Here is a 21673-nt window from a genome sequence, read left to right as displayed (position 1 = left end):
GGCCAGATGGATGCTTTTTCTGGGTTCAATAATTACATAACCATGGGATGTGTCCTGGGACTGTGCAGGGGAGGTTTTTAATTATTCAGATCAAGTTTGCCCGGATCCTCTGAAGTAGAAGGGAAAAAATAGAGGACTCTTGTTATGATTATTTTTAAATTGCTTTGGAAACACACGGCACAGAAGGCGTGTGGTGTGCTAAAACGGGAAAAAACACCCTTACTGCTCAGTCAATACAGGAATGAGGAGTGGGCTAATCAGTGTTAAATGCCTGTGTTAAATGTGAGACTTCCCAGCTGCAGCTGGGGAAAGGTCCTCAGAAGAACTAATGACAGGACCTCTGTCTTGCAGATCATCAGAAGATGTGTTACTCTGCACTGGTGCTGGCCATGATGTTCTCCATGGGGGAGCCCCTGCCATATCACCACTATGGTAAGAGTGGGCTGTGCTTATCACAGAGCTGGTGCTGGGATGTCTGGGGCACGCTGAGACATGGGGAAGGGGCTTTTCCTGATGACCAAGGTGGGGGTCAGCTCAGTGCAAGGCCCAGAAAGAGTAGGGTCTGTTCTTTATCAATAGCGCCTGGCAGCTGAGGTGCTGGGCTGAGATGCCACATTTCCAAAGAACAGCACAAAAGACTGCGTGCCATGCTGCAGGCGACCTGGATTTGCCCATCCCTGTGACTTAAGTGGCATTTTGTTTTACCTCTGACCTCTTTTCCCTCTGTGTAAAAGCACAGATCTCTTAGTTGCTTTGGAGATTGTCTGCTGATGAGGCTGAGATCCCAGATCCCTGCACAAACACCCACTAAAAGGCTGTCAGCTGCATAATGTGGCCTCTTTCTGGTCTCTCTTCTAGCAGGATAGTGTAGCCTTCTGTAGTTCAGGCTTTTAGGGAAAGTGGAGATGATTAAGGGTATTGCAGTCAATAATGAAGTGCAAATATTCTCCCTGTTTTATCCTCTGTCCTTTCATTTCAGCCAGAAAGCCCTGCCCACTTCTTCCCAAGGCTGTGTTGTATTTGGGAAATTCTGGGCTTAATTTTCCTGGAAATGCAGTAGAGATTTTTATAAATATCTCATCAGCAGCTTTACCTTAACACCAGGTAAACCTGTACAAGATTTAAACTGGTGCAGTAGTGACTGGAATGGGCCTCTACACCTCCTGTTTTTCCCTCTTTGTGTAACCCTGGCAGTTATTTCCTGCAGGTGGACTTATTTGCATGAGCTCCTGAGCTTTCCTAATAGCTGAATTGAAAACTGGGTTATTACTAACAATCTAGATTATTAGGGTTTTTTTTAAAGAGATTAATTAAACCAGTGGTCAAGAATACCAGTCTCTTCCTGCCTTGAAGCCTTCACTGGTGGCACTGGTTCTTCAACAGCTAGAGCAGGATTTGGTATTTTGTTTACTCAAAAAAAAATGCCAGTTGAGGTACCAAATTTCAGCAATTCCCTGCACTGTGTCTCACAAAAAGATGCTTCAGTGGTCTGTCTAGTCCACTTGACGAGCCCTTCCTTCCCTGGAGGCTGACACTAGCACTCCACTAATGGTTTTCAATCATTAAAGAACAGAGAAGTGACTTGGATGGTCTCTTGTGTTTGGTTTATTTTCACTGTGCTGTAAATGCCCCTTTCTCCTTGTGCAGAACATCTCAACTCTCAGTTTGTGCAGTTCCTGCTGGATGTGATTGAGGACGGGCTGCCCTCAGACACCACTGACCAGCTGCCTGACTTATTTGTCAACGTCCTTCTGGCCTTCAATCTCCACATTCCAGGTTAAACTGGGGCTGCTCTGCCTAGGCAGGATTTCAGTGGTCTAGAGTAAGAGTGTGAAAAATGGGGAGGGAGAAACTGGGTCTTGATGGTGCTATAACTACCAACCAGCTCTCCTAGTCTCTGGTGCTACACTGTGTTTAAATATAGTACAAAAGCCTAGAGGAAAAAATGTCTGAGAGTCCCTGCCCTGCAGCTCTGGGCAGCTCAGTGGATTTGTCACTGGGCTTCCATAGTGCCCAATTAAAAGAGTTGTTGGGCTGCATTTGTAGAGCATGAGTGGGGGTAATTTATAGGCACAGGTGGCTTGGGAGAGAAGATGCTTCAGTGGGCATTTTTCAATACCAATTCAGAACAAAAGTCCTCTGCATTCTGCGGGTCTTGGCAAAGCATCTGCTTCCCTGTCCACGTTGCCTGAAGCTGCCAAGTTGTTAAGGCCATGCCCTTCAGCATTGGCCTGAGCTCTCCCCTGTCTGCCCTTGCTCTCTGTCCTCCCTGCCCTGCTGAGCTCCATGAGGATAGACAGCAGATCAGGTCCCTCTGCCTGCACATTTTGAAGCCTGGAGCATAGTTCCAGGTCTGGTAAGAGAGGCCATTCCTTAACCCAGTCTCCTGTTGCTCCAATTGTCTTTAGTTAATTACTTACCCTTGATCTGCTTCATGACATTATCCTTGTTTTTTTGGAGAGAGAATAAAGCAGCAATGTCCAGTAATTTACCTGTTATTTTGGGCTGTATGTCATTAAAAGTTATGCAAAAGTTTCTAATTTCATGTGAAATTTGATTGCACAGAGACTGTGCAATCTCTGCTGCTTTGATTCATTACCCCTTCCCACACCCGTATCCTTGCTGGCTGCAGTAATTAGGCAGTAATGCATGACAGGCAGTGTGTTTCTGGGGATTACTGCCCACCTGGGGCGTAGCCAAGAGCAGTGACTTATTCTCTGATGCTAAGAACATGTTAAATGATATTCACGTTGTTTATTGGTGGATTGAATTTTTTATCCCTATGTCTGCAAGATTCATCTCTCATGCAGTTCAGTGGTGCAGCATTAGTTCAGAAGTTCTCCTAAGTGCATATTATATTGATACCCTTCAGGACCCTGAAACACTTTGCAGCCTGTGAAATATTACAAACCACAGAAATAGCCACACTGTGCTATTTATGTGATTGTGTGTGCACATGCACACTCACACACATAAACTCTGCTAGGATTAATGTATTTTACAGCAAATCACTCCCAGAGCAGGCAAGGGGACAGTTCCTAGAACCAGCCTGTACCCTTGCACAGCACAGTGCTGAGTGCTGGGAAAAACTTTTCTGGGATGCTCCTGGGACCCTTCTTAAGAGAACTTTTAAGACTCTAAATTTCTGCTGACAGGAAGTAAGAAGGTACCAAAGAATGGAGCCCTTGGCTGCAGAGGGTTGTGAGCAGAGGTAATGTTTGACAACATAAAGCCTTTGCAAGCTGTTTTCCCAGTGTTTGGCTGGCAGGGTGGGAACCCACACATGAATCAGATATTCAGAGAAAGCACCAAGTCACAAGCACTTAAACCAAGTGTTTAATGTGCCATTTCCAGATTTATTTCACCTTCTCTCTCCCTGGCCTGAAACTTTGTAGCCCTGATAGACTGTGGTTCTCCAAAGCTCCCCAGAGTACTGATGTGAAATAGGAGACATCCATTATGTGTTTTTATCACCATGGTCTTCAGGAGACAAAGGGAGATGCTGAACAGGTTTCTCCCTTAGTTCCAGAACACAGTGTGATCATGACTACAATTAGCAAGCACTCCAATGTCAAGACTTTCACAGAGAAGCTGCTGCTGCTGCTGAACAGAGGAGGTGAGTGTGTGTGGCACTGTTACATGCCTGGCAGGGTGTGCATGTAGATGACTGGGGGGACAAGCCCCATGCTCCTTACAGGAGAGGATGTCAGCTGAGGAGCTGTCAGCTCAGGCTGTGCTGTGCTGCTTCCTGGTGAGTTTGTGAGGGTGACAGTCTGCATTGCTGAGGATGGAGCTGCACAAGGAATAAGGTAATGGCTGATGGCATCTATGGAGAGAGGGGTGGCTGCCATTTCCATACTTCTGGATCACATCAGCTTCATCTCAGAGCACGGACCTGCTGCCATGGGCAAGCTGTTGTCTGGGAGGAAAGCTGGTCCTGGGCCACTTCTGTCCTTGGACAGGCAGAGGACTCAGTGTGTGCTGGCACACAAACCTCTGCCAGTGCTGGCAAACATCTGCCCTGGGGGACAGATGCAGAGGGAGCTTTTGTCTTCCAAAATGCTGCTTAGAGTGGAACTTTCATTTCTGAATTGCCAGCAGAGGGTTAGCCTTGTGTCTGCTTCAGGCATGGAGTGAAATCCTGTGTACTTGTAGAGCTGTTGCAGAGCAGATTGCTGGAACGCTGGAGATGTCTGCAGGAAGAGTGGTGCCAGGTCTTTCAGCCTGTGCTGCAGGCCACTACTGTGCTTTCCAATACCTTCTGGAGCACAGGAGCTTTGCTGCCTGAGAGAACTCATTTTGTTAAGCTGCTGGAAATAACCTCTCCTGTGATGCATGCAGCTCATCTTACTCTGGCTTTAGTTCTCTTTGGGGCTGCAAATCACCATCTCCACACTGTATCAGCTTGAGGACAGCAGGCACCTCATGCTCCTCTGTCTGGTCTCCTCCCAAAGCCTTTGTTTAGCTCTTCCCCTACCAGATTCCCTGCAGGGATCACGTTACAGTGAGGAGCTTCGAGAAGAAAGAGAGGTCCCACAACCTAATGAAGATGCCTCTCTTTTGCCTGCCTTCCTGACAACTGCTGGGGGAGCTGCCATGGCCCAGAGCCCCTCTTGCAGTCTGCAGGGATGTGTTTTGCAAGAGAACAGAATGTGGTGGCTCATTTAAACTTGGAAGTGTTTCTTTTCTTGCTTCCAGGACTAGTACTAGCCTGGTCTCTGGTGAAAGCTTGTTTTTGGTACAGGTTCTGATGTGGTTTTCAGAGGGGTTATTGGACCCCTCCTAATAAACCAGGGAGAAAATGAGTGGTGGCTGTTGAGCAAAAACAGGAGATACTGAGAGGCAATGTGCTAGTGTGCTCTCACCTGGGATGGCCAGTGAAACATAAACAGTAATTAATGCTAATCATAATGAGTTTGCTCTCATCTTGGTAGCCTGCAGAGCTGCCATCCTGATTACACACCTTTGCTCAAGGCACTGAGGTCCCTGGGCATGGGAGTGGCTGGCCAAGGGCAGGGCAGCCTCCTCTCCAAAGGGTCCAATGAAGGGAAGTGCACTGAAGATGGAACAGATGGGCAATGGGAGGATGTGGCTCAGCACAGTCTCTCTGCCTCCCCCAGATGATCCAGTTTGCATCTTCAAGCATCAGCCTCAGCCACCACACTCAGTGCTGAAGTTTCTGCAGGACATCTTTGCCAGCAAGGATACAGCCAGCATCTTCTATCACACAGACATGATGGTCCTGATAGACATCCTGGTGCGGCAGATCGCTGATCTCTCCCCTGGAGACAAGGTGCTCACTCACAGTAACCCATGGGCACTGGGGAAGGGAGCACAGGCCCAAAGCAATGCTGTTTTTCCTGGCCCCTCATGGGACCTGCTGGTGCAGGCAAGAGTGGAGTTCTGGGATGTGCACAACATTTCTGGGTGCTTAAACCAACCTTGGGAGCTGAGGAGGAAGGGAGGATTTATTGTGCCTGGCACACCAGCATATATGAAGAAAGATCTGCCAGGCTTCTAGTAGTCTGCACACTTCTGATCAGGGACCTTTGGGAAGAGAGACCCTCTGTGAGCAGTAGGAGGAGGAATCTCTCTTTGGTGTTGCAAGAGGCAGGGGATGTGCACATGTTCAAGGGCAGGGGAGGAGCAGCACTCTTGCTGTGGGAAAAGCAGAGTTTTCCATAGTTACTAATGATACTTGAGGAAAAGCAGGTGCCTTTGGAGATGTGCTCTGGTTGATGTGGCTGTGCCTGTGCTCATGCTGTAATGGGGGCTGGTATGCTTGTTTATCTCACTTCAAAGCTTTCACTTTGCTCTGTGGTTTGTCTCCTCTCCTACTTGGCAGCTGAGGATGGAGTATCTGTCCCTGATGCACGCCATCATCCGCTCCACGTCCTATCTGCAGCACCAGCACCGCCTCGCTGACCTGCAGGGCATCCTGCAGCGCATCCTGGGCGAGGAGGAGGACGACCAGCAGTGCCAGATGGAGAAACTGATCATCTTGGAGATTTATAAGGAGTTCCCAGAAATCTCTTCTGGTACCAGCTAATGCTCCTCAACTCGGACTGGAGTTTGAACCATGGATGGACTATGTCTTTGTTGACACTTTCTCCCCATTCCCTCCCAGTACAGCTCATACCTTATATCCCTCTGTGTGAGGCCTAAGGTTGGGACAGCGTTCACCGGCCCTTTGGAAGCGCCAGTGGCAGAGAGGGTGTGGGGTGCCCCTGGGGCCTGGTGCCCGGGGCAGGCAGAGCAGGGTGGGTGCTGGCATGCAGTTTGCCTGCAAGACTCAGCAGAAGCTATTTGGGCACCTGGTGTTAGTGGGAAGGCCAGAGAGCTTGTGGAGGCTTAGCAGCCAGCATGGGGGGATGTTTAGCTGCACTGGTGTCCCGAAGAGAAAGGCCTTTGCCTTAGAGTATCACTTCTTTTCCATGTGCGTCTCTCTCCCCGCAGTGACCAAGTGGAGTCCGCTGGTGCTTGGAAGAAGCTTTTGTAACATCTGTTTTGTTTCCTGCTGCTAGTGCCAATGTGCTGCAGCCCTGCCAAGGGAAAGTAGCTGCTCGCTGTCTAACGCCTCGTCTAGTGAGCCTTTCACTCCCTCCTAGCCTTCAGCTTTGCCTCTGGGCAGCAGCCCACCTTGGGTCATGGAGGTCTTACCCCAGCAGCTGCTTTTCAATCTGCTTTCTATAGTGGTGTTTAAATCTGAATTTCTTGCAGACTATGGCAGCCTAGAAGTAAGAGCCACGTGGGTGACACTGCCCTTAGGAAGCCCTTGGCCAGACACAGCACAAAGACGTGTCCTGCCAAGTGAGGCTGCCACTTGCCACCTCTGTTGCAGCATTGCCTGGAGCAGAGGGGCTGCCCTTGGGCAGGCACGTTCTGTTCCTGCAGCGTGTGCATTTCTTGCCTTGAGCTTCATAGTAGCTCTGCCTCGCTGCCCTCCCTGTCCCCATGGCAGTACTCAGAGGCAGCGTGAGCCTGGTGTCCAGTAGCTGTTTGTGACTATGCTAATTGTGGGGAACCCTTATTTTTATTTCCTCTAGGTTTCTAGCAAACGGGATTAACCTGCTTCCCTGGTCCAGACAGTCACACACACTAACGTGGGTCTCTTAGATATTTGTGTGCACAGTGTGGTTACTCCCTGTCCCCAGGTCTTCCTTAGCAGTAGCCAGTGTAGGAACTGTGAAACTGGAAATACTGGGCACTGTACTTACTTTAATTTTTTGGGTTTTTGTTAGCTTGAAGGGATGGCACAAGCTCTGCAGGCCTGGGCTGGCCACTCGGGCAGTGATGCTTTGAGAACAGAGGGGGTTGGCCTGGCAGCCAAGGGGGGCAAGGAAGTCAGCCTGGGAATGCCCAAGCTTAATAACCACTCTAGTAGAGAAACCTATTTTTTCCCTGTAAAAATGTATGAATGTCAAAAGGGATCCTGTATTTTCTTAAACACTAAGTGTAACCTGCAGAAGAATAAAAATGTCTTAAACTGGACTTCTGTGAGTGTAGCCCTGCCTGCCCAATCCTGTCGTGGGGGCACCAAAGCATCAGGGGTGGTTGGGTGCCTGCTGCCAGAGGCAAAGCAGTGGGTGCTGATCTCCAAATGGGGGTAATGCAGTCGTTTTCCCCCATTCAGCTTCTTGCCTTGCCTATTTCTACCATGTTGCTGGCTGACAAGGAAGGGTAGAGGGCAGCAGCCCTTGCTAGGAGCACAGCCATCATTCCTGGGGCCTGCCCAGCATCGCTGCTCCACATGAAAGGTTTGGCAGAGCTGGACTCACAGTTCGCTTCCCACAAGGTCCATGCAGCCTCAGCTGGCTCCCAGCAGAGCTGCCAGGGCGGTGAGCCTGGGCAAGGAAGGGTATAAAATGTCTGTATTGAGTGTAATGAATCATGCTTGGGCTGTGGATGTGTGCTCCCAAACCTCAGCTGTGCCTGCAGCTCCAGGGTGCCTGGGATGGCAGGGGTGCAGTGGTGGGAGGACAGCAGGCACGGGGCAGAGCACTGTGTTGGCAGCAGGAAGCTGGTCTCTGCTCCTGGCTGAGTCCCAAGGGAGCCAGCCAGGCCAGGGGCACAGCCCTGCCAGGGCAGGGGTGTAAATGTCACGTGCAAGCTGTGCCACTCCAAACACAGGGATGGCATCAAACACAGCAACCTACAGGATCGGGGCCAGGACTGTCCCAGCTCCTGTCTCTTTGGCCTGTGTCTCCAAAGTCCCCAGGCATGTGGCCTTCAAGTGTGCAATTTGCACACCTGGGGTCAGTTGTGACACATAAGGGCTGACAGTGCTCACTGGTGTGGCTCCCCTGTGCCCCATTGCTCTGTGCAGCACAAAGTTGCCCCAGCGCCAACCCCAGCTTGCTTCTGAGTGCTGCTGGGGCTTGTTGTTGGCCCATGACCTGCTGCTGTGGTGAAATGTTCATCTGGCACTTGCCCTCAGTGACACAGCATAGGCTTTGCTGTGGCAGCAGTGGCAGGACCTGTGACTTTGTTTGCCAGAGCCTGGACTGCAGAGCTGGTGGCTCCCACTGGCATCCCTGAGCCATTGCTGTGGGGTTGCTCACCCTATCCCAGCTGCATAACATCCTCTGCCCCACCACCCTGCTGCCACTGCAGCCAAGGGCTGGAAGAACTGGGGGGCAGCTGGCTGTGAGGTCCAGGGGCAGAGATGCACCTGCTGCCCAGGAAAGGCCTTCCCACATCACAGGGAATCAAACTACAGCATGTAAATTCACTGTCCTCAGCCTGCTCAGCAGGTGCTGCTCTCCATGTAGGTGAGACACTCAGGATTGTTTGCTGTAATTAGGCACAATTAGAGCAGCATCTCCTCATATTAGTGTTTTTATTGTGGTGCAACAGTGAGGGGTGTTGGGGGGCTGGCACAGGGGGAGTGATACGTTGCCTGTGACCTGCGCTTCTGCTTTATTGTCTGGAATGATTCAATTACAACTATTTTGTGGCAGTGATACCCTGATAATTTTCTCCTCCTCCCCTGAGCTGTCAGCTGGGTAATTAGAACAAATAAACTTGAAAGCCTTCATTACTTTTAAAAAGTGTTGCCTCTCTCCTGATTTGGTTTCCTGATTGCACATCCCCAGTTTGAGGAGGTGTGATGTATGATCCAAGCCAGCATGTTCGTGTTGCATGTGAGTGAGGAGCTGCTCTCTGTTAAATGAGGTTTGTTGGGTGAGCTGTGTGCAGGGCCAGGGCTGCTCTGGCAGTTGGGTGGCAGCACTGAGAGGGCTCAAGTGGATGCTTTAGGGGCTGTAGGGGAGAACATAAATCCCCCAAGAGCACAGTATGCCTGTGGCTGGTGTGGCCGCAGCCCTGTCAGTGCTGGTGCTGGACCACCCAAGCCAGAGGTGTTATGTAGGGGTTGAGGAGTTAATCACAGCAGATTACCCATCCCATGGAGTTCATAAATTAGAATGTTGGCTTCTCCAGGGGCTTAGACATCCACACTCGCTGGGTGTCAGCCCTGAGCTTTGTGTAAGCACAGGGGAGCTTCTCGCTGGCATAGGCTGAGCGCACTGGCTTCCACTTTAGGGCCTGCCTGGTATTTCCCATCATGGTCCTACAGCACACGCTCAGCTCAGGCAACAGGGCAAGGACAAGCCCTGCCTGCTCTCCCTACCCTGTGGCTTCCCCAGTGGTGGCTAGGCCTTGGCTTCTGCAGGGGTGATGGTGGTGGGAGCCCTGCATGAGGCTAGCCAGGTTTGGGGACATACTGGGTGTGCTGCAGACTCCATGTTGTGTTTCCTTGGTTTCCATCCTAGGAATGGGAGCCTGCTTGCTGTCAAACCCCTGATCAGTGGGCAGCGTGTGCTCTTCCCACCCCCTCGTTTACACTAACAGTAATTGCCAGGGGACCATCTGTTAAAGCTGGGTGAGAGCTGGTAGTGGCCATGGCTAGTGGGGGAGCACTGGAACATGGAGCAGAGAAGCAAAGCACTGGTGCTACCAGGATTCAGTGCTGTGGCAGCAGCATGTGGGATGCCACAGCTGGAGCAGAGGGCACCACCAGCACAGGGGCAGCTGGACTCCCTTGAGGTCCCCAGCCCAGCTGTGCTGTGGGGCCAGCACATCTCCTGTGAGCCCTCCTTGCTGTGCAGATGGCCTGTGCTGTCCAAAACTGTGCAGCTCCCAAGCAGGATTTCTGCAAAGGGATTGTGGCACCTTGCACAGCCCTGTGGTGTTTCCTGTGGGGTGGGAGTGTGTCGGAGAGTGAGCATGGCTCCTGGAGTGCTGTGAGAGACAGCTGAGCAGGGGAGCACCACCTCCAGTGAATCCATCCCACTGGCAATTGGTGAGTTTGTTTTGGAAGCCATGCAGGGCCTGTAAAAGGGCTGCCAGCGATGTCTAGCCTGGCTGTGGTGTGGACATGGGGGTCCTCCTGCTCAAGCTACACACCCTGAACAACAGTCCATCCAGCACAGGAGCCTCTTGCAGCCCCTCTGGAGCTGGGCACTGGATGGAGGCACAGTGTGCTGCCCTTCCTATGCCATCCTAGACTATCCCCATCTCCCAAATTTACTCTTATTTTCCTCCCTTGGACAGTTCTTTCTTCCCTAGCATTTGCCTCAGTGTGCCCTCTCCTTCAGCAGGACATGGCCAAGGATGTCCCTCTACCATGGCACGGGAAACACTAATGAGGACCCTAAGCCTGTTGTGAGCTCCAGTGGATCAGGGTGAGATATTAGTTGATTGAATCAAACCGACAACTGTATTATGAGGCTGATGCATTAATGAATCACCATAATGCAAGGGTCTCAAACTGAATTTTCCTTGGAAAAATGTAGGGTTGGTTGGGTTTTTTTTAATATTAGGGATGCAGGATGCAAAATCTGCAACTTTCTCTCTGGTGATGGTGCCACACCTTGTGGGTGTTAGCAGCTGGAGTCTGTGTCGGGGAAGCAGAGTAGGATAGCTAAATTTGTGCCACGCGCTTGGGTGCCCATGGGTAGGGAGCTGGGGTGGCAGGGGCTGTGACACCACTTGCACCTCCTGGAAGAGCAGGACACAGGGAAGCCCGTCCTCATTCACACAGTAAAACACATCCTTGCAGATGCCTAACGTGTGCTGCTTCCAGAGGGGTACGGGAGAGTGGAAAGCACCCGTGGGGCTGGCATGGCATGGCAGTGCTCCCTGCCTGAGCGTGTCCTGCCTCGCCCTTTGTGTCGGCGGCAGGGCAGCGGATCCCCGGGCTCTCCTCGGGCACAGCCGGGCCCAGGGGACGCTGGCGGTGGCACCGGGACCGTTCTGGCACCTGGCAGGTCCGCAGCAGGCTCGGTGGGCTCAGCAGGTGCGTGTTGTGTGCACGGTGTGCCGGTGTCCGCGGGCCCCGCGGCTTTGGCAGGGAGGCTCCGGGAGCCGCTCACCCAGGGCCGGCCGGAGCAGCCCCTCGCAAAGACCGGGCCGGCAGCGCTGAGCCCGTGGGGCTCGCTGGCGGGCGGCACAGCCCGCTCTAGGGCCGGCAGCGGCTCAGCTCCGCAGAGCGCCCGGACACCCGCGGCCCGGAGCAGCCGCCCGGCACAGAGCCCCCGGCGCGGTGCAGAGCGGCAGCCGCCCGGCACAGAGCCCCCGGCGCGGTGCAGAGCGGCAGCCGCCCGGCACAGAGCCCCCGGCGCGGTGCAGAGCGGCAGCCGCCTCACGGAGCCCCCGGCGCGGCCCGTCCGCCCGCGCTCAAGATGGCGGCGCAGGGCGGGCGGGGGCGCGGCGGGGCGGGGCGGCGGGAGCCATGTTGGGGCTGCGGGAGGAGCCGCCACCACCCCCGGCAGCAGCGGCGGCGGTGGCGGCGCTGGTGGGGCAGGGGGCGGCCATCGCCGGCGCGAGCGGGGGCGGCGCCGAGCCCATCGCCGTGCGCCCGGGCCGGGCGGCGGCCGCCGAGGCACCATGGCAGCGGCGGAGGAGCCGGTGGCCGCCCCGAGCCGCTCCTGCCGCCGCCGCCGCCACCGGGAGCCGCCGCCGCCGCCGCTGCTGGTGCTGCTACCGCTCCTGCTGCTCCCTTTGTTCCCCTCCGGGCTGGGGGCTATCGCGCCGCCGCCGGCAGGCTGGGGGTCGCCGGGCCGCTGGGGCTGTCCCGCCGCCGTGCCGTGCCGGGCGGCGGCCGTGCCCCCCGGGCTGCCCCCGGCGCCGCGCCGCCGGTCCCCGCCGCGCTGCCCGCCCCGCGCCGCCCAGCCGCGCCCGCTGCCCTTGGTCCCGGCGCCGGCCCCGGCGCGGCGGGCCCGGCGCGCTGCCCCGAACCGCCACCCGCTGTTCCCGCAGTACAACTACCAGGCGGAGGTGGCGGAGAACCAGCCGGCGGGGACGGCAGTGGTGGCCGTGGCGGCCCAGGACCCCGACGGGGGCGAGGCGGGGCGGCTGGTGTACTCCATGGACGCGCTGATGAACAGCCGCTCGCGGGATCTGTTCAGCATCGACCCGCGGGCTGGGCTCATCTCCACCACCCAGGCCCTGGACCGCGAGAGCATGGACCTGCACTACTTCCGAGTGACGGCCACGGACCACGGGGCACCGCGGCTCTCCGCCACCACCATGGTGGCCATCACTGTGGCTGACCGCAACGACCACGACCCCGTCTTCGAGCAGGGCGAGTACCGGGAGACCATCCGGGAGAACGTGGAGGAGGGATACCCCATCCTGCAGCTGCGGGCCACCGACGTCGACTCCCTGCCCAATGCCAACATCCGCTACCGCTTCGTCAATGAACGGGCTGCCTTTGACGTCTTTGAGATTGATCCCCGCTCCGGCCTCATCACCACCAGCGGGCCGGTGGACAGGGAGAAGATGGAGAAGTACTCCCTGGTGGTGGAAGCCAGCGACCAGGGCAAGGAGCCAGGGCCCCGCTCCGCCACTGTCAAGGTCTACATCACAGTCCTTGATGAGAATGACAACATCCCTCAGTTCAGTGAGAAGCGCTACATTGTCCAAGTGAGGGAGGACATACGGCCCCACACCGAGATCCTGCGTGTCACTGCCACGGACCTGGACAAGGACAACAATGCACTGGTGCACTACAACATCATCAGTGGGAACAGCCGGGGCCAGTTCTCCATTGACAGTGTCACTGGGGAAATACAGGTGGTGGCGCCCCTGGATTTTGAGGTGGAGCGGGAGTACGCCCTGAGGATCCGGGCTCAGGATGCGGGGCGTCCTCCTCTGTCTAACAACACTGGCATGGTGAGCATCCAGGTGGTGGACATCAATGACCATGCCCCCATTTTTGTCAGCACCCCTTTTCAAATCTCCGTCCTGGAGAATGCTCCCCTTGGCCACTCTGTCATCCACATCCAGGCCGTGGATGCCGACTACGGCGAGAACTCACGCCTGGAGTACAAACTGACGGGGGTCTCAGCTGACACACCCTTTGTGGTGAACAGTGCCACGGGGTGGATCACAGTCAGCGGGCCCTTGGACCGGGAATCGGTCGAGCACTATTTTTTTGGGGTGGAGGCTCGTGACCATGGCTCTCCATCTTTATCCGCCTCAGCCAGTGTCACCATTACTGTCATGGATGTCAATGACAACCGCCCCGAGTTCACCCAGAAGGAATACTTCATCCGCCTGAACGAGGATGCAGCTGTGGGCACCAGCGTCCTCAGCGTCACGGCAGTCGACCGGGACGTGAACAGTGCCATCACGTACCAGATCACAGGAGGCAACACGCGGAACCGCTTCTCCATCAGCACGCAGGGTGGGCTGGGGCTCATCACTCTGTCTCTGCCGCTGGACTACAAGCAGGAGAGGCGCTATGTGCTCACCGTGACAGCCTCTGATCGCACCCTGCGCGACAACTGCCACGTTCACATCAACATCACCGATGCCAACACGCACCGGCCTGTGTTCCAGAGCGCCCACTACTCCGTGAGCATCAACGAGGACCGACCTGTGGGCAGCACCGTGGTGGTGATCAGTGCCACGGACGATGACGTGGGGGAAAATGCCCGCATCACGTACTACCTGGAGGACAGTGTCCCTCAGTTTCGTATTGATCCAGACTCTGGGGCCATCACTCTCCAGGCACAACTGGACTATGAGGACCAGGTCACGTACACGTTGGCTATCACTGCCAAGGACAATGGGATCCCCCAGAAGGCAGACACCACGTATGTTGAAATCATGGTGAATGATGTTAATGACAATGCCCCCCAGTTTGTCAGCCCTCATTACCAGGGCATGATCTCTGAGGATGCACCTCCCTTCACCAGCGTGCTCCAGATCTCTGCCACCGACCGGGATGCCCACACCAACGGGCGAGTGCAGTACACCTTCCAGAACGGGGAGGATGGGGATGGAGATTTCACCATAGAGCCCACCTCGGGGATCATCCGCACCGTGCGCAGGCTGGACCGCGAGAACGTTCCTGTCTATGAACTGACTGCCTACGCTGTGGACAGGGGCATCCCTCCTCAGCGAACTCCTGTCCACATCCAGGTTACCATTCAGGATGTGAATGACAATGCCCCTGTCTTTCCTGCTGAGGAGTTTGAGGTCTTGGTTAAGGAGAACAGCATCGTAGGCTCTGTGGTGGCCCAAATCACAGCTGTTGACCCAGATGAAGGACCCAATGCCCAGATCATGTACCAGATTGTGGAAGGCAACATCCCTGAGATATTCCAGATGGACATCTTTTCTGGGGAGCTCACAGCCTTGATAGACTTGGATTATGAGACAAAACCCGAATATGTGATTGTAGTGCAGGCCACCTCTGCCCCTCTGGTCAGCAGAGCTACAGTCCACATCAAACTCATTGACCAGAATGACAACAGCCCTGTTCTGAAGAACTTCCAAATCCTCTTCAATAATTATGTGTCCAATAAGTCCAATACCTTCCCCTCGGGCGTCATAGGGAAGGTCCCAGCATATGACCCAGATGCATCTGACCACCTCTTCTACACCTTTGAGCGAGGAAATGAACTACACTTGTTGATTGTAAATCAATCGAGCGGGGAGCTGAGGCTGAGCCGTAAGCTGGACAACAACCGTCCGCTGGTGGCCTCCATGCTGGTGACTGTCACAGGTAGGGAGAGAAAATCATTAAATCTTCAGTAGAGTGTGTTTGGGGGGCTCTGCGAGATCCCTCTGGGGAAGCCCATTGTGCATTGGGGGTTGGGTTGGGGACTGGTAGCACGATTTGGATTGGGAGTCCATTCCAGTTGGAGAATGCTGCTGGAGTGGTGTGCAGGCTGGCATGGGAGGCAGGCTGAGCAGGGCTCCGTTAAGGGGCCAAGGCTGGAAATGGTCTGCAAGAACAAAGCATTGTTACTGAGCTATGAGATCACTTCTGGATGCTGGTGAGGCACCTTTGGAGGTGGCCAGCCAGACTGTGTTGTGTGCCATAGGATGCTGGGCTAGGAAAGAGACAGGATGACCAGGCTGCTTGCCCAGGGGCTGGTACGCTGGCAAGGCCAGGTGGCTCTTCTCTCTGCCGGGACTGAGTGCTTCCCTGGCTCTGCACGGGAGGGAGGGATTGAGCTCAGTGCAGAAGGAGCTCTCTTAAACACCCGTGTGCCAGTAGCAGACAGTTCAGTCCGGATTCTGGCTGTGGCACCTGCCAGCACTTGCTTTGCGGGGTGCTTCTAAAGCTTAGTACCACCTTTCTGCAGCCAACTTAGTGTTGCAGGGACAGCTGTGACAAACCTGAGTGCAGTGCCTGGGACTCTTGCACAGTGTGTTGTTGGAGTATCCAAATGCAGATGCTAGGGGTAGCTAGGGGTGGCTTTGTGGGGTGTGGGGTGCCCTCTAGCCCATCTAAGGACAGGACAAAGATAGACCAAGGAGCTTGCCTGTGAGCAAGCAGTGTTTGGACCTGGAGCTGGCAGAGCCTGAGCTTTGCCTTCACCACTAGCCTTTCTGAGCTGGTGGATGCCTGATGTGAAATGGAGGCATCTGTCCATTGCTGAACCATGGAGCGGCTGCGGGAGGGAGGGAGGGAGGGCGAGAACCCTCTGGAGGGGCCGAGCACTGAATTGCCAGCAGTGCCTGGGGAGCCGTGCTCTGAGCTGTGATGCTCCCCTGACCATCCGCTACCAGCTGCCTTCCCTTTCAGCTCTCTCGATCTGGCTTATTCTGTGAGAGGAGGATCTCTTTCAAAAGATGGAGCGAGGGCTTTGAAAGGAGACCTGTTCAAGGCAATCCTGTATGAGCAGCACCAGCCTGGCAGTGGTCTGGGGCTCTGTGGGGACTAATTGTAGCCGCAGGGCTGGTCGAGAGCGGCTGCAGGCGAACACATGCCCATTGCTGGAGCTGGGGGTGGTTTTGACCTTTCCAGCTTCTGCCCCAGTATGTTTATGCAAGCCCTGCCTCCTCACACACTTAACCCTGCACAAAGGCAGGAGACAATCACATCCTGAAGTCCTGTATGAGCCGCCTCGTGGCAAGGGGGCCCTTGCAATTAGAATGTCGTCATCTTCCAGCGGGAAGGGAGAATGGGAGAGGTGTGCTCAAGGAGGAGGGGAGAAGATGGAATGGGAAGAGCTGTTCCGGCGAGGGAAGTGAGATGCTGGAAAATGTGCCTTTTGTTGGCTTTTATGTTGGCTGTGGAGGTGGAAATCTAGTTTGGTTTTTGAGTCTTTGTTGTTGGAAGCCCCCCGCCCAGCTGGCAGCTCCGCCGGCCCCGTGCTGTCGAGTGTGCAGAGAGGGTGGGTGTGCAGGGCTGGCAGCCAGGACGGTCAGACCCCGCTGCATTGTCTGCCCGGACACTGTACCCTGACAGAGCACCTTCCTGCTGCTGGGAGGCAGCAGTAGCACCTGCGTGGGTGTCCCAAGGGTCAGCATCCTCGGAGGGAGTGGCTTCCCTGCCTTTATGGTGCATTTGAGAGAGGCTGAATGCCCCTAAAACACAGGGCAGGGGGCTGTTTTGCCTGCCTGGGAGCTGTGTGTACTCTTGGCACAACCCCTTGTAGCAGGCAGAAGACTTGGGCTGTCACAAACCAGTGGGGCTGATAGCTCAAAACTGACTTCAGCTTCTCATAGGCATGTGGACACCTCTGGCTGCTAAAATCTGCTCTTGGCTGGTGAGGATGCAGGACAGTGGGATGGAGGGGCTGTCCATGGCCAGCAGCACTGTGAAATCAGGGCAGTGTAAGAGACTGACATCATTGACTTTAAACCATTTCAGACTGGTTTATCTGGGCTTGGTGGCAAGTGTGGAGGCTCAGCTGCAGGAGAATGACATTTATCTTCTGTGCTGGGTGGTGGGAGCCTGATTTACTTCCAAGATCTCTTGACTGCTAAAGTATTATAAAAATGTTGAGAGGTCTGCCAGAGCCCTTCAGCAACAGTGAGGAATGCTCACCGTACCAATACCCATCTCTTTTCCTGACTTATCTGTCTGGAAATGATTTACTGTTCCTCACCTGCAAACATGAAAGTCACTCTGTCTGTCCCCAGAGCACCCTTGCTGTCTCTGGAGTGGCCATTGCAGTTGGAATAGTGGCTCTTGCTCTCTTGGACACTGTTGCTACTACTCAGAAGAGGGCATGGAGCTCTTTGTTGCTTTTGAAGCTGGTTATTGTCAGTTTTGGAATTGCAAACACAATGGCCCAATGCTGTCCAGCACAAGGGGTAGACCCCCTTGTCCCTTTTCCTTGCTCCATTCCCTGTAGCTGTGTTTTTAGGACTCCTAACTCTGCTGCATGAATATTCACCAGGCACCAGCTCTCCAGCCACAGGATTTAATCAGAATGGCTGAGCATTCGTGATTAAAATGCCTCCCATGGGGGGTCAGTGCCTCCAGCCAGCTTTGGGCTTTCTTCTGGTAGCTTTTTTTCTTTCCCTGTTTGCAGTGGGTCATTCTCTTAACCATCTGCTTCCCTCTGCTTGGAGGGAGGAGGCAGCCTTGGGTGTGATGCTGAGGTGGGACAGCGTTAGACGGGGGCTTACTGAGGAGAGCTGTGGGGGCAGGCCTGGCTCCACACTGCTGTGGGGAACCAGCAAAGGGATGCTTGGCTTTCCTGCCCCGGGCTGGGCAATGCCAAAGGCATCAGGTACCGCGCAAAGAGGAGAGAGAGAGGAGAGGGAGACCCAGCTGTGTGCTGAGAAGGGATCTGGTGTGAAAGTGATGGCATCCTGGGATACTGTCTCACCAGGTGGTTCCTCAGGGAGAGCTGCCAGGCTGATGGTGGCTTGGGGAGCATCTTATGCCAAGTGTGACTTGTGTCTTTGCTCACACTTCTTTCTCCCAAGATCTGAGTGGTCTCAGTACCCCATGAGCCTTTTGCAGAGAGAATGTGCCTAGGGGAATGCAGGTGATAATGCCGGTTCCTTGCCCTGAGCCCAGACAGATCTGGATACCCTGGCATGTCCAACCAGATGCTGAATGGAGCTGTTTTGTTGCTGCTGTTCATGCTGCCCTCTGTGCCAGAGCAGGCAGGATGTCACACACACAGGAGTGCTTTCTCACCTTGCCTCTGTATGGGCTGGGAGCAGTTTGACTTCAGAGAGAAGCAGCCCCCCTTTCCTCCAGGAGATTAGCTCCTGGGTGACTGTTGTGGCATACTGCTCCCCCCGCCTGGAGCCAGCCTTATCTCCAGAGCACCAGTCCTGGCACACAGGCTGCTGCTGTGCAGGAGTTTGCAGGGTCACCAAAGCTTTCACTTTCTGAAGAGTAGAAGAGAGAGGTGGAAGAAAAGGAGATGTTTCAATTTGTAAATCCTCCTGCACTGCAAACTTCAAACAGAGCTGAGGGAAATGAAAAGGCTTTGCAGCACAGCAGCCATGGGAAGAGAAAAGCAGTAAAGGCAGCTTTGTATGTGAGGCTTTGAGCTGGGGCATGGATGAGGGATGAGTGGCTGGTATTTGCACACCTGATCCTCATCAGGGATGGGGCTGACTGCGGTGCCAGGAGTTGTCCTCGTGCCTCCCTGCGCTGGGCTGGAGGTGAAACACATAGGGGAGATTACAGCAGGGCTTGGGATCCAGGATTAGTCATGGGAGTCACTGCTGAAATGTGCTGATGTAACTGTTGTCTTGGTATGATGAGGGAGAGTCAGTTTTCCAAGGAAATGTGGGGGTTTGAGGGTCTCAGGTGAATGTGGTCTGGGAACAACAGGTGACAGCTGTGTGCTGGTAATGCCCATGGGGCACCAGTGTTGGGTTGCTGGGAATGGGCTGGAAGATGGATTGCTACATTTCAGGAGCGGTGAGGTTCTCAATGAGCCCCATCAAGCATTTCTGGGGCCATCAAGGTTGGCACAGTCTTGCCTTGCCATGCTGAAGTCTGGGTCTGGCTGCTGGAGCCTGTGCTGGAGGCCCAGAAGGAGGGAAGCAGGTGACAGGAGGCATCCTCCTGGGGGTCAGCAGACAGGCTTCTGCCAGCTGGTTGCCCTGGCCAAAGCTGCTAGCACAGGTGTCTGGGGTATCCTGGGGTATCAAGATCCACTGGGTCTCTGGGAGTTGGGTAGGTGGGGTGAGGCAGAGGCCCATGATCACAGATCTGCCAGGATGGAAGCTGCAGCATTGCCCACTTGGGCTGTGCTGTGCTACCTGAGCTGCTGGCTGGGAGTGCCCCCGATGAGCAGTGGGTGAGCTGCTGCTGCTGGCCAAGGTGCTGGCAGAGAGCAGGCAGGCATGCTCCAGTGTCCTTGTGTGCTCCTGCCTGGGAGATTGCTCATGTGGTGCGGGATCCCAAAGGAAAGGAGTTTGTTTCCAAGGAAAATAGAGATTAAAGAGAATCAAACAAACCAGAGATGGGCTGAGAGAGGAAGAGATGCAGAGCAGATGGTGAGAAGCGGGGAAGCAGGGAGACCAGCACAAAAGCTCGGGAGAGCCTGGAGGAGAGAGGAAGGAAATGGCAGGAGGAGAGCACAGGAAAAGGCAGCATGGGGAAGGCAGACAGGGCACAGCAGGAAAGCAAAACACCCCAGGCCCTGGCATCAGCTCCTGTGTTTGCCAGAGCTCCTGCTGGGACTTCCTTCTGTTCCTGAGCACCTTAGTTCCTGAGAGCTCAGTTTGCTGCCGAGATCCAGGACAAGGAGAAAACCTGAGAGTTATTTCAGTGGAGAGAACCTGATGGGGGGAAAAGGTGCAGCCACACTGGCCACCCCCTCCATCCCAGGTGGCCCCTGCTAGCCTCTGGGGCTGCGGCTCCAAGCTTCCTTACCAAGGACTCAGTCCTGTTGGGGGCCACACCCTGGGGTGCAGGGCTCTGGGAGGGAGGAGACCCTCCAAGCAGCAGGCAGAGAGCTGCAGCATTATCTTGTTCCCCCTGACAGATGGGATCCACAGCGTGACAGCTCAGTGTGTCCTGCGGGTGATCATCATCACGGAGGACATGCTGGCCAACAGCATCACGGTGCGCCTGGAGAACATGTGGCAGGAGCGCTTCCTGTCCCCGCTGCTGTCCTCCTTTCTGGAAGGAGTGGCCACTGTGCTCGCGACGCCCAAGGAGGACATCTTCATCTTCAACATCCAGAACGACACGGACGTGGGTGGCACGGTCCTCAACGTCAGTTTCTCGGCGCTGGCACCACGGGGCGGGCGCTACTTCAGCTCGGAGGAGCTGCAGGAGCAGCTGTACATGAAGCGCATGGTGCTGACGGGCACCTCCATGCTCGAGGTGCTGCCCTTTGATGACAACGTGTGCCTGCGGGAGCCCTGCCAGAACTACATGAAGTGCATCTCCGTCCTCAAGTTCGACAGCTCCGCCCCGTTCATCGCCTCTCACTCCACCCTCTTTCGGCCCATCCACCCCATCGCTGGGCTGCGCTGCCGCTGTCCCCAGGGCTTCACCGGGGACTACTGCGAAACGGAGATCAACCTGTGCTACTCCAACCCCTGCCTGAACGGGGGCATCTGCACCCGCAAGGAGGGGGGATACACCTGTGTCTGCCGGCAGCACTTCAGTGGTGAGTGCTGGGCTGGGCCCTGGGACGGGCGGGTGCGTCCCTTGGCACAGCTGTCACTGTGCAGGGTTCCCTTCCCACCAGGACAGCGGGTGCCAGAGCCTTGCCGTGCCTGCACAGGCCCAGCTCTCTGTGTTTGAGTGGTGCTGCATGTGCAGGGCTGAGGTTGCCATAGAAATCTGTCTTGAAGGGAGTTGGCATGGAGGACTCTTGGGGACCCTGCCCATCATTTTCCACCCCTTCTCACAGAGCAGGAAGACTAAGCTAGACTATGCTAGGCTGGGGCACAGGAGGTTTCTCAGCTGTGCCCTGTGCTAGGAGGGTGATGGGCTCTGGGACCACTGGAGTCTGCCTCCTGGTTTCAGCCTGAGCCAGCCTTCAGCTTCTCTGGCAGAGGTGTGGAGCCACACTAGCCCCATGTGCAGTGGCTGAGCTGCAGCCCACCCAGAACAGAAGGGGAGGCTGGGCCCAGGTGCCCCACCAGACAGGATCTGATCCAGGCAGATCTGGTCCTAGCTGGGGGAGCTGGCAGGGGAATTCACAGTCCAGCCAGTGTCTTGTTCCCGCAAGTTCCCAACAGGCTGTGGAGAACTGGCAACTGGAGGATGAGGGAGGTGGCCTCTGGCTACTGAGGAGGGATCCCCTGCCTTGCTCTCGCTGCCGGGAGGGAGCATGGCAGCAGATGGCTGCCTGGAGCTCTTCTGTAGGTGGCTCCTGGTGAGATAAGCAGAGGCAGTGGTAATTAACCTCCAGCATTTGAAGTGTGAACAGCCATTAGCAGAAGGGTTAATGAGCTCATTTGGCTGTCACTTCATGCTGTCTCCTCATCTTCC

At 55.1% G+C, this 21673-nt stretch overlaps 2 protein-coding genes across 2 annotated transcripts in view; both read left to right on the top strand.

Moving 5' to 3' along the window:
* The window catches only part of NCKIPSD (NCK interacting protein with SH3 domain), a 51707-nt gene extending 44216 nt beyond the window's left edge, over positions 1 to 7491 (top strand). Inside the window, exons 9-13 of the mRNA XM_033071220.1 lie at positions 352 to 432; positions 1648 to 1776; positions 3524 to 3616; positions 5121 to 5293; positions 5846 to 7491. Coding sequence (XP_032927111.1) covers positions 352 to 432; positions 1648 to 1776; positions 3524 to 3616; positions 5121 to 5293; positions 5846 to 6049 — 680 coding nt within the window. The 3' untranslated portion in view covers positions 6050 to 7491. The remainder of the gene's footprint in view (positions 1 to 351; positions 433 to 1647; positions 1777 to 3523; positions 3617 to 5120; positions 5294 to 5845) is intronic.
* Positions 7492 to 12230: 4739 nt separating this feature from the next.
* The window catches only part of CELSR3 (cadherin EGF LAG seven-pass G-type receptor 3), a 30506-nt gene continuing 21063 nt past the window's right edge, over positions 12231 to 21673 (top strand). Inside the window, exons 1-2 of the mRNA XM_033071371.1 lie at positions 12231 to 15016; positions 20211 to 20843. Of these exons, the coding sequence (XP_032927262.1) occupies positions 12370 to 15016; positions 20211 to 20843 (3280 nt within the window). The 5' untranslated portion in view covers positions 12231 to 12369. The remainder of the gene's footprint in view (positions 15017 to 20210; positions 20844 to 21673) is intronic.

This window comes from Catharus ustulatus, chromosome 13 (genome assembly GCF_009819885.2).
Source record: "Catharus ustulatus isolate bCatUst1 chromosome 13, bCatUst1.pri.v2, whole genome shotgun sequence".
Lineage (NCBI taxonomy): Eukaryota > Metazoa > Chordata > Aves > Passeriformes > Turdidae > Catharus > Catharus ustulatus.
Note: the sequence above shows the minus strand (reverse complement) of the source record. Positions and strands in the feature narration are given on the sequence as shown.